Raw genomic sequence first — 13284 nt, forward strand, 5'->3', positions numbered from 1 at the left:
TTTTAAAATCATCGTTTAAACGTATGTATATATTAAGTGATAATAAGTTTGATCTCTGTATAAAATAATTATTAGTGACAATAATGGCATATAATTTGTCGGAAAATTTGTAATTTAATCTTGTAAGTGTAGGACAGTGACGATTTTGATTATGTTGACATTAATTTCAGCAATTTGGTACTGCAATTAAAAAAATTGGTTGAAAATTCTCAAATTAGAGTGCCACGTGCACAATACATGCGCTTTCCTGGTCACAAAAATTCTTGTGAAAAGTGATGGCTTCAGAAAATTTGATTTGAATAAAAACCCTTCAGGTTTAACTACCACCTATCCCTTATATATCGTCAGAGGGCATTCTTGTCATTTCACACAAGCTCGTTCATAAACCTCCGGCCTAATTCCAAAAATGGAAAACATTTCAAAATATCATAGAGAAAATAAAAATAATAGAACACTATACATACTCTTAAACCAACACACGTCGATATTTTTCCAGAGAGAAAATTGAATTAATAAAACTATTTTCTTTATCTACTGTCAAATATCGGTACAGATCGCACTCATACTTTATAAATACGTGAGATGTATAAAATTATGTTATTAATGTATTATACACATTATATATATATAGTCAATGAAATAAAAGATGTACATATTGAGGGCTAATTATGAGCAGTTGTAGATTGTCCAAAATACCCTTTGGTGGTTTGTGATTATGTTATAGGCTCCAAATGCCACTCCTTTAATGAGGGGAAAGACATTTAATTCTTCCTTAAACTTTACAGCTCAACCTTGTGTGAGATGATGGTGTCTGTACATACATTGTAATAATGTTGTACTCTCATAATTACAGCAAACCTTTATTTGCACTGCACACTTCCATCATGCTCACCACCTCATTTTTTGGGTTTGTGCGACAAACAATCAAACATGTGCTTTAAACAATTTTAACTCCCCCAAATATATTTTTTCATAAAAAGAACTACAAAAAATTTTAAAGATAAACTACACAAACACTCCTTGTCCGTTGTAAATTACGGCTACACCCCTTGAGGGGTGTTAGTGTAATGTTTTTGTAGAATTACAATTACATCCTGTGAGGGATGTTAGCGTAATATTTTTTCGAGGGTGTTTGTATAAAATTTTATCGTTAATAGGAAATGTAGTTGAATGGAGAGAGAGAGAAGAGAGAGAGGGAGAGAGAGTGAGAGAAAAAATGTATGAGGCATCGTGATATGGAGGAAGAGTCTTTTATCATATTTTTTGTATCATACGATGGTATTATGTAAATACATTTATAGTATGTGTCTTTACTTTGAAATTATAATTAACGTAATTATACATATTTTTGTAGCACCTCCTCCTCACTATATTTAATTATTATTATTTCACCATTTCCTTAATTACAACTCATTCTATAAGTAATTTATTTTCAACCCGTAAAATAAATTCTATTTTATCAATATAATATATAAATATCATAAGAGATAATAGATATTGCCAAAAGTTTATATTTACCCTCCCCAGATATCTTCATATACATAACCTTAAAGGAAAATAGCATAATAACCAACAGTATAGAATTTTAAACACAAACCTGACAAAAGACTAGAATATTTAACAATCAAACAGCCCAAAACCCCGGCTTCAAATGTCACGGCTGACCCATCTAATAAGAACAACGGCACGGCTCAAAGTCCAATGTGGTTAGTCAGTGTGACTTATCTCCTGAAAAGTACATGGCAAGGGATGAGCTGCCTACTCAGTAAGCATAGCTAACCAGTCTATATATATACACAAGCAGCAGGTCACATACAATGCAATCACATCAACTAAGAAATATTCGTCATATAGCAACAATAGACGTAAGGAATAGTACATACTCACGACTGTAAATCAATCCACGACATAATATTTGACGTTATCGTTTATCATCTAAGGCCCTACTTACTCTAATTGGAGTACATCAGTCAATGATTTTGCCAGTTTTCATCATCTCCGTCAATATCCTATCATATACAGTACAGGATACCCGTTGTATGTGATACTCCCACACTCTCTATCCCATTATGTAGCAATATCAGCACAGAGTATCACAACAAACATGGCATCACCACACCACCCCAGTGTGTAGCTAACAGCACATGATACTTCCCGCTACCCGGAATACCCCAGTACCCTACGCGTCATGGTACCTAGTTTAATTCATTTATTTTTCATATCACATCACCACCAATCACATTATCGTAAACCATTGACTATGTTCCCAACTAGGTAAGCACCAATTTTTATTTCTACTCACAACAACAATATCACCAACTTTATTATCCAATTCTCTATAATAATTATTTTCTCATTAATAATTTTTTCATTCAATTTCGTACAACAAACAATTATACAACCACATAATCATTTATCTCAAGTCCGTATAATACAACCATATATATCATGTAATAACAATCTTATGGACATCAATGTAACCTAACAAAAAGCCACGATCAAATATATAACCAATCAATATACTATATCCACATATATAGATATAAATCCAAATTCACGGTCAAATATATAAGCAACCAATATATATAATACTACATATAGAAGTATATATATATATATATATATATATATGTAATTCAATTAGCTATACTTACCTCAAATCTCAAAATGTTTCAATTAACACAAGGGACTGCTTAACCCTCTATTTTATCATCACGTCCTATAATAGAGTATTACACGTATAATAATATATATGAATATCATAAACTTTAAATAAATTATTATATAATATTCGTATATTTTTCACCAATCTTTTAATATTTTATTTATATTAAAATCTAAACATCTGTTCCATTTTCATTTAAATAACTACACTTTCTAAGCTTTTCAAATTTATATTTAATTTATCAACTAACTCATAAGAATTCATTTAATCAAACTCCTTATATATTTATAACTATCGTTTCTAATATCATCCCTAAATTAGATTATCATTAAAAACCTCATTTTCTCTTTTTAATAACATTAATATTTCTTAAATATAATTTTCAAAACATTTCTATGAATTTTTCTATCAATTCCTCGCTACTAAATAATTTAATTAAATAACAATACATAAAATTACGTATTTGGTTAATCATTCCGAAGGAATTGTATAAATTAACTATAATAATAATTAAATCTAACAAGTCTAATAATTTAATTAACCAACTATATCATTTTTATATCAAATGTGATATTAAATTCTTAAATAACTAAATTTGTAAAATATTCTGATTAAATAGTATATCGCTCCATATAAACAACATTTAATAAATAGACTGATTAAATAATATAATTATATAAATTAATAAAAATCAAAGTAAAAATTCTTACCTCTATTGCGCAACTACTGAAAGAGAAAAACGAAATTGCAATGGTTTGTATTGTGATTTGTACATATATATATATATATATATATATATATATACATTGTTTTTAAATTTTTCTTAAAATACCCAATACGTTCTTTTTAATTTTCTTAATTAATATAATTTGATCTTAAATATTATAATGAACTCCAATTTAATCTATTCAAGTTTTAATAATTTTTAATTTGAACTCATAATTTATTCACTAATTAATTAAATTTTATAAAAATTTTATCAATTAATCCCACAATTATATATTATTAATTTGAGGGCGTCACATTTTTATTTTAAAAAAAAACACGTGTTGACTAAATATTAATGTGAGACAACAAAGGGTGACAGATCTGCATCCTAAAATAGGTGATGTAGAATTAATATAAAATGAAGTAAAATCAAAAGAGATGAGAAAGTGACATAAAGTGGATAAAAATTACAGCATGTTGAGAGTCTGGGATGTGTGATGTAAAACTAAACTGAACTAATTAATTGGACAACTCTCCTCATAGTACCTGAATTCTTTCAACATCAAAAGAGTGTAAGAAAAGAAATCATCTCTACTTGGCCATTCATCTCTACTTGGTTTCCCTATAAAAACTGTTTAACACTAATCCCATTATTATTGAAAAAGAAATCAATGTATAAGAAAAACAAAGAGGATATTAATTGCTCTAATTTCGTTCGGATCAAATGCAGCCAGTCCCCCCGTGAAAATGATAATAAACGAAAAAACTTCTCAAAAGAAACGTAATGTTATCCTCTGATACGGGAGACAGTGAGCTTCTTTCATAAAAGTTCAAAAGTTCGACTGCCTGTTTCTTCGTTTAGAGAGCCGTTTAATTATTTATTAGTATTTTCACATTGGGGTAAAATACAATGAACCCCTCAACCAGTAGGAGCCAACTTCTTCCTCAACTTAGCCAACTCCTTCCAACTCAACCCAAACGCCTTCTCCAAGACCTCCTCCTTTATATCCGATCCGAACACGGCCGAAGGGATCTTCACCAATCCCGGATTCTGGCTGTTGAAGCTCCCCAAAATGGTGGCCGTCTTATCGCCAACGTTCATTTGGAAATGCAGCAAGCCGCGAGGGAACACCATGACCTCCCCCTTCTCCAACACTTTGGCAAAAACTCGGTTTCTTGAATCGACAAATCCTGAATATATCGTCCCTTCCAGCACGAACGCAACCTCTGTCGCCCTCGGATGATAGTGCGGGACGTTTATGCCACCGGGCTCAAAGTCCGCCCGCACGAACGACATCCCTAATGTGTTGAGGCCGGGAAAGGTGCTTGAGCTGACCGGAATGGATGAGAAGCCGGTCTTCATGGAATCTCCGGGGGATTTTATTCCGGAGAAGACGAAGTCATCGACTGTGACCAACGACGAGTTCTTGCACGATGAGGGGAAAAGGGATGAGAGTTCTGGACTTGGAATGCAGTAGTCTTGTAATGGATCTGAATCAGAAGCTGAGACTAAGTGCATGGAGAGGAGAACAACGTTAACAAACCATGCATACATTCTTGATGACATGTTTGATGGTGGTTTGGACAAAGGAAGAAGGACTAGGGTTTTGTGAATGGATTGCATTGAAGAAATGTAGGTTTTGGAGGTAACTTAAATGTGTTTTAAGACAACTATGACTTCAAGTCTAATCTTCTTGAACCTAAAAGTCTTGTTGTCTGAATGGAATGATTCTCAGCACCAACTCCATCTGACAACATGGTAATTGTCTTTTTTTTATTTCCCACAAGTGGAATAAGGAACTACTTTGCTTGAGAACAAAGAGATATAGAGAAGAGTAGTTGGGACAACATGGCAACATCTACCGGTTGTGTTCTTGCTGCTTCCTACTGTCTTTTAATTTGTGGTGCAAGATTCTTGATATACTGCAACTGAATATTGTTCATTTTCCTCTTCTTTTTAAGGAAAACTAAGTAGAATAATATCCGGACTCAGACCCAACTCAACCAAGAATCACCTCAACAACAATTTTTGAAGTAAAATGCACCGTAATACATGCGGGGAGAGAGACAGTAAATTGTTGTGAGCTTTTCCGAGATTTATCATAATTACGAATATCCCTCTTGTTTGAAAATTTATAAATACTCTATAATATTTGATGAAATTATGTAATTGTTGGATAAATGTATAGAATTGTCAACTTTTTCCTTGTTGTTATTTTTCTTTCTTTTAAAAGTAAAAAAATTAGCCGATGTGGATGGAAAATTTTAAAAAAATGCCAAAAATAGAGAAAACATCCACTTAGTCCCTAAAAAAATTATAATTTATAGTCCAAAAGAATATTTTAATCAGTTCATCACAAAAGATGGATGAAAACCTAATCAAAACTAACTGATTGAGCTAATTGTTAGATAACTGTTAAAATCAGAGGGGTATTAATAATTTTTCAAATAATAAGAAAATATTTGTAATTATGCAAAATCTCGGGAAAGCTCATTGTAATTTCCCTATATATATATATATACCTTTATCTTCAAGAAAAAACTAGGAGTGAAAGTCGTCTTAGTGCATCCTGGTAACCTTACAAGAAAATCCAAGAAAACCCAGATTCAAATCTTTGACAACCTTAAACAACAGGTTGGAGATTTAAGTAATAGAACCAACTTTTATTTATATTTGTAGTTGGAGGACTTTAAACTCCCTTTAGCTTACATACACTTCTTGTAGCTCTCAGGTAATGCATCCAAAATATCTAAAGAATCTCTTTTTAAATCAAAAACTGCAAATAAACTATATAATTCTCGTTTTAAAATATGCTAAATGCTGCTTTTGTGCAAGCATTTTTGAGTATTTACAATAGTTTAAGTCCTTATCGGTTACTTACTGAAAGTAAGTCTGGACAAAAGTATTTTTTATTTACAATTTATGCTTTTAAACTATTTAAAATTAAATTAATTTTAAACGAAAAGTTATAAGCTTCATCCTACCGATTTTTGCAGCTTATCGATAAGCTTGTATATGTTAAGCTTTTACCCCGAATCCTCCAATTCCAGCTTCTTTCCACTTTTCACTTGTATTTTCGCTAACTTTCACTACAACTTATTTTCACTACAAAAGCAGAAGCTATTACAAATGCCCCCTTATTTTCATTTACAAGGTGCTAGAACTTGTTCTCGGGCAAGATTTCCTAACTTGGTTTTTCATTATCGTACCTAGGTCAATCATCGGACGACATAACAAATACAGCAGAGATTCAAATCCTTGGGAATTATACCATGAAAACAACAGCTAAAGAACAAGAAGATCAATAGGTTTGGAGAAAGATATGGATATTACAGCACCATCACACAGAATTGTTAAGGGAGGCTCTGATAACATGCATGTCTGGATGTATGTGACATTTAAGGAAGGCTTTCTTCCCATTACAACTAAAATAATCATCTGTGCCTCCCATGAATTTCATAGTTGTATGACGACGATTCTTTTTCGGGTTCGAACTTAAGATGACGATTTAGTTATATATAAGTTCAAGAAAAGCATTTCGTTTGCATATAACCTTGATTTCTTGCCATACAACATTGTAGAGGTGAGGATTAGCGTAAGTGAAGTATAATCCTCCTAGTAGCTATCTTCGTCAGTTTCAGGCCTCCGCAGGTAGTAACGCAGGCAATTCACAAGGACCTGCATGATTGACATTTCCAATGAAGAGGACACACGGAGATAGTGTGACCGTGAGCAGGACGAACATAGAAAGATTGTTCAAGCTATATATGTAAGTAAATGAAACAAGAAATAAATCATCAGATCGATGTACTATTTTGTCAAGTGAATGATTCGCATTCAGGACAGAATAGCTTAATAGTTAATACGCCATTGCTTTACTATAGTAACTTATCAATCATAAGAATGAGTATAGAACATCCGGTATAGCAAGAAGTTGTACAAAGAGATTCTGCTGAGAGAGGGGGACAGAACGAGACAACAACCCGACAATGCTCACTAGAAGAAGCAGCCAGATAAGTACGATTGATTACCTGAGACAAGGAACTGTTCAATGCTGCTCCTCTGTAACTGACGTGAAACGTGTCCCTTGCCACCAACCCCTAAATGGTCATATTGATCAAGTTACATAAATGTTGCTATTGGGAACAATGTGAGTGAGTGAGTATGTGTCTATTTGACAGTGTCAATGAGAGTATTACTTCTGTATCGATCTCCGCAGATTCAACATTTACATTGACATCCGCCATGATTTTGATCATCTCTAACAGCAGCCCTGGTCGGTCTGCTGTCTCTATATAGAGCAAGCTGAAACCATAACATTATAACAACACAGTATTTGCAGTCAAAACTGAAGTGCATTGGAGACAACTGACAAGGAATTTGAACTTTATTTCAAGAATAATTTAGAGGCCTTCATCATGCAAAATCAATGATGAACACTTCAATGTTAATCAAGGGGAGTCATACCTTCTCCTAGGTCCATCTTCCTTAACATGTATGTGAGTTGCAATATCAACATCAACCTGCATCGGGAGAACACTTTTCAGTTTTACGGAAGTAACGATTACTGCTGAACATTTCTCAAGAACGCTATTTCAGAAGGCAGCAAGATTCAAAAGACTCTAATAAGCAACCGCATGTCAGAGTTCCGGCACCTGGAAACTCATGACAGCAGATGGCAAGAGCAAACTTTGAAGTCCGGAAAGGATTCACAGTTTGAGTAATCAGGATGTCTTCAACTGATTGGAGAGACATGTTCACCCTAGAAGACACCAGATCTTTCCGGAATAAATCTCTCATAGTTATAGTGTGCAACATGTATCAGTTATTTGAAGTACTTAAGTGCATAATGGATGCTATGGTATAACATTGAGCATTTCCATCTTTTATCTAAGTAACCAGGGAAACAAGTAAAAGTTGATAGCCATAAACAATAAACAAGTATAAGCAGAATCTCCACACCATGATGTCCAGCGCCAAGGAAACAGATATCAGAACAAAATCGAACTAGGAGAAGAAACTTTGTAGCTCATTATTTAGGTACAACATCAGTAACCTGAGCACATATGGAAGAGAGATATAGTCCACATTAAGAAACTGAACATAAACATTTATTCCTTCGACATGACCTTTTTTTCTGGTGGTTTTATTCCAAAAGCTTCACCCATTGCAAGCCGCTCGCTGGACTCCTAAACAATCCAAAATGTTAGATATAAATAATCGGATCATTAAATCTAACAAAGAATCCATTAGACCATGACACCGAGCAGTATATGTGTTCACATGAAAGTGATCTGGAAATAGTTCTAGCTTATGATACACAAGCATCAGTTGGATAAACATACCGGGTGATACTTAAGTAGGTTGTTGATGATGGTCAAACGAATTCTCTCCAAGAGATCAGGGTCTTCAACTTTGCGACCTGTTGCCCTGCAGGAAATTCCTTACATGTGGAATTTGTTTCATTCAAGCTAAACTTTCAGTTTAAGTATATATTATCATCTTGTTGCCTGTTATATTATGACACTGTCATGAAATCATTAATAGATTGCTCCAGAACCACTTCGAACAGTTCAAACAGTCAACTCCTAGAAAAGCCCGAAAAATTGCGAAAAAAAATTGAAGTATGTACTCTTAATGAGCTTGTAGAAGGACCGACTGTTTGTACGGATAATTCCCTTCTCATTGAAAACACAGATTATAATTAAGTCCAGATAGTAGAATTGACTGCCATAAACCAATAAAAATTCTGAATGGCGAGAAGATAGATGAGACGTATGAAGCTTCTTTCTCTGAGACCGTCTCATGTCATAATGCCATGAGGTAGCTATATATATTACTGCATTAAACAAGTTGTGCTGCAAAATATGAAACCATTGACAAAAGAAATTGATAAAAAACAATAAACAACTTGCGGGTCAACAAGATGTCACTGGACTTAGTATCATCCGCTATCAGTGATCCAGGACAAGTATAAAATCAGCACTTACAGTCGAGTGATAAAAAATTTTGTTTGTGTGACTGAGTTCTCAGTAGAAACAGTTCCTTTCAAAACATCCAAGCCCAAGTCTTTAAGCGCCTTCATCTACAGCAACAAAAAACAAGAACATTGCTTGACAAAGTATGATAAGATGGCACAGAACATTAGAATGATAAAAATCCATCAAATGCATGTGGAAAAAAAAAAAAAAGGAAACACGTAGTTAAATAGATAAACAACAGACATCATATGAAAACATAAGCCACAAAGCAAGATAAAATATTCAATCAGAAGCTATGCTTGGCCCACTCAGATGACAAACCATTAAAAATAAAAAAAGATTAGACTGGAATTAAAGCGAACAAATCCCCTATGCAGAAAGATAGGGGCGAGAGAGAGAGAGGGAGAGGTATTCAAGAGCAAGCACACAAAGGGTAGGTCCAAGAGGCGATATAAGGGCAAATAAAACTTTTAAGTATGTCAGTCATCTTCACAAAACCTTATGACAGCATTATTGCTACTTAGAGCTTCCTGCAACACTTAGAGCAATTGACACAAACAAATACAAAATGTAGGTTAAATAAATGAGGACCGTCCACTAACTTTCAACATAATCTATTCATTTACTACACAGTTGACAGAGTATGTCCTCAATAGAGGAAAAGGAAGTGGAAAAGGATGGGACCTAGATAACAGTGTCGTATTCTGCAACCATAGAATGAAAAAGAAGTAACTTTACCGTGTCAACAAGAGCACCAAGGCGATCTCCAAAACTAACTTGCACAATAGTTGCATCAGGATCAGAATCTTGATCTATCAGGACAATAGGCATTGGAACGTTATCATTCTCCTGCTCAGATTTCTGTAATAAAAATATGTCATCAACATTAATATCTTGGGTGTCCAAGGACAGATGAAAGTTCAGGATGCATGTGGCTATACAAATCATAGGACGGGATGAAAAAGAAGGAAAAAGAGATTAACATGCCAATTCATTCATACAAGAATCCAAGCAACAGGTATTAATTAGTTATACTACAAAATACTTTCGGTTCCTAATAAATACTAACATACATGATACACCTAATGCAATAAGTCGGATTATTTGGAATGTTACCTTAAAACACACCAATCCTTTAGCTTTAAAAAACTGGCATAATCCTCATAAATATAGCAAATGTGAATAAATGAGATCATGAAGCTATTATTTCCCTTTTCAAAAGCTAATTAGAAGAAAACAAAAAAGAAGTTTTATGTTCAAAAGTTCAGGTCTTTATGCTCCGTAGGTCCTTATGTAGTATCCTTTATACCTTTGTGCTGAAATCATATTCCAACATAGTTTTCATTGTTAGCATAGGCCAGCTTAGGGGCGTTGCATTCAATTTCTCTTTCAGTAGTCATATCTAATATTTCAGCTGACCAGAATCTTTTGCTTGGCGTTTTCTACGTGTGAAAATGAGTTTTAATTAGTCTAGTGGCGTCAACTTAATGAAGTGGCCGTAGGAAATGTGGAATGTGGTTTCCTTACATGGTTCAAGATGAAAAACACAATACACATTGAAAATGCATTTAGTTTGAAGTATTCGTTTGTGATAAAATACCTTAGCAAGTGAAAATAGTGCACCAATTACATATTACATGTGGACACAACACATCACGTGTATCCTGTCACAGCCATGAGACTGGTTTTGTTGTCTAACCTTTTATTCATATAAATGTCAAACAATTAGAAAACCTCACCAAATCGTCAAGTATTTAATTGTAGGGCAATACAAGTTTGTACACTGTTACCATTACCAAATTCATGTTTAAGGCATTCAATGATGCAATAAATATCCATGCTAAACTACAAAGTGATTCCCAGACAGTAGAATGAAGTTTCAAACCGAAACAAATATGCTCTCGCTAGAAAATTCTGATATCCATCAACTTTAGGTGTTATCTGTTAAAACTGACCGTACAATTATTTGACATATAACTCTTAGTTCACATAATTGGGGCAGCAAATGTTACATGAGCTTCCCAGACTACTAGCACCGCGAGTAGTTGGTGAGCCACATTTATGAGCACCCCGTATACTAACTGCGTGCATCAACCCACATAAAGCCATTGCTTTAATGAATATGCAAATCAGGGTGGTTGAATACAATGATGCAATACTGACGTAAAAAATTGAACATGCTTAAAGAGTTAGAAGTTCCCTTTTAATGTTATATAATGCTTCTGACAAAAAGCAAAGCAACATTGACTTTATATTTAAGCAGAGTCCAGAATTGATAGAAACAAACATCTTCCATTAGCCTATGGGTATCAAGGTCAACCCTTTCGGGGTTTTCTTTCCAAGTCAGTTTATCCAGTTGTAAAATTGTCGTTTGCATGTAGACATATTAAAACTGAAATAAAGTATAATAGTGCAAATACCAAATTATGTTCCCTATGCGACAAGATACCTGCTGCTGGCACCCAATAACTGCAGAGTGGGAGCTATTGCTTATATACAGATTGTTCTACCAGTCAAGATGTGAAGAGGAATACCTCTTTCTAGTCAACTATCAATCTCAAAAAGGGCAATACCTCTTTGGAGCATACACTAACTCCTTCACCATCAGTAGTTTTAGCACAAACAAGAATAGAGGGTAGCACTCACTAACCAGTAAATCAATTGAAACAGTAAACTGAGTTGCCTCTTTAGAAACAGATGAGACTTTTATCAATGTACAAAATTGACAAGTGATAATTCTGTAGTTACATTTACTGTTCGTGCAGCAGTAGAAAAAGAAGCAAATGGTAAAGCTACAACCTTTTATCAATAATAAAATAAAGAAGAACTACATAGGCCTATGCAAGAACAAGATCAAGTTAAAATTCTTTTAACCATACATAGTACGATCAAATTCTACCTTGCAAATCCAATCATGCAAGGATCAACCCACGATAACTACATCAACTTAAAGTGGACAAACCATCATTTTCACAAGTCATATTCATTCAAAGTTTCAGGATTAAAAAATGAACAATCAAATCAAAAGAGATACTCGACTTACCAATGACATCGAACCAACTGAGTCTACCCCATCAACTGAGGCACACATCTTTACAGTTCTACAAAAACAATTCCAAACAAGTTACCCTCCAACTAAGATCATAACATCACAGCACTCAGTTTACCAAAAAACCCACCAGAATAACACCTCAAACTAGCATCATGAACCATCTAAAATCAATAAATAAACAAATTATACTCAACCACCCACCACCCCCATCAAACCCACAAAAAGTTCTCAGGCACCGGAACAAACTCCAAAATTTATCCACCCACTTGAACTAAAATCAAGAAACCCAGTAATCAATAAAGATTAAGCCAGCACCAACAGGAGAAATCGAGGACTTACTTTTTGGGGGACGAGTTAAATCGCGGGGTGACCGAAAAGTAGCGCATGGGCTTTGAGGCGGGTGAATAATAACTCAAAGGCGGAGGAAGGGAAGAGTCGGAAGGTTTTGATCGGAGGGCGGTGAAGGAAGAGCTGGAGAAAGCATTCGCCATTGCCATTTTTCTGCTGAGTAGTTGGCAGTGTGTGTAGTGTGTGTAGAGAAAGAGAAAGGAATTATTGGAGAGGTGGTGATGATGTGAGTGAGAATGATATTTTAGTTTGATTTTGACAAAGTTTGGTGATATATGGCGTCATTTGGGCAGGGCCACTGGGTGGCTATGCCACGTCAGGTGGGGACAACATTTTCTTTTCTTTTTTCATTTTATTTTATTTAAATAATCCCAATAATTAGGTGTTTGCATAACTTATTGTACTTGCTCGGCAAAATTACAAAATTAGTCCTACAGTTTTGGATCATTTTAAATTTAAGGAGTGTTTGTTAGCGTTTTAAAAAGTGTTTTTCAGTTTTAAGCTTTCAAAAAGCATTTTTGAAGTTTTT

At 34.2% G+C, this 13284-nt stretch overlaps 1 protein-coding gene and 1 pseudogene across 1 annotated transcript; both read right to left on the bottom strand.

The window, feature by feature from the left end:
• Positions 1 to 3797: 3797 nt before the first annotated feature.
• LOC105161091 (germin-like protein subfamily 3 member 2 pseudogene) lies at positions 3798 to 5178 on the bottom strand (annotated as a pseudogene).
• A 1482-nt stretch (positions 5179 to 6660) lies between these two features.
• On the bottom strand, positions 6661 to 13005 carry ACR12 (ACT domain-containing protein). Its single transcript, XM_011078634.3, has 10 exons — positions 12747 to 13005; positions 12399 to 12456; positions 10094 to 10216; positions 9365 to 9459; positions 8720 to 8804; positions 8504 to 8563; positions 7842 to 7897; positions 7574 to 7679; positions 7406 to 7474; positions 6661 to 7052 (listed from the first exon to the last, which is right to left on the bottom strand). The coding sequence occupies exons 1-10, from the start codon at positions 12902 to 12904 to the stop codon at positions 6990 to 6992; spliced, it is 873 nt and encodes a 290-aa protein (XP_011076936.1). The 5' UTR covers positions 12905 to 13005; the 3' UTR covers positions 6661 to 6989.
• Between the last annotated feature and the right edge of the window lie 279 nt (positions 13006 to 13284).

This window comes from Sesamum indicum, linkage group LG4 (genome assembly GCF_026168435.1).
Source record: "Sesamum indicum cultivar Baizhima isolate 11 linkage group LG4, ASM2616843v1, whole genome shotgun sequence".
Classification (NCBI taxonomy): Eukaryota; Viridiplantae; Streptophyta; class Magnoliopsida; order Lamiales; family Pedaliaceae; genus Sesamum; species Sesamum indicum.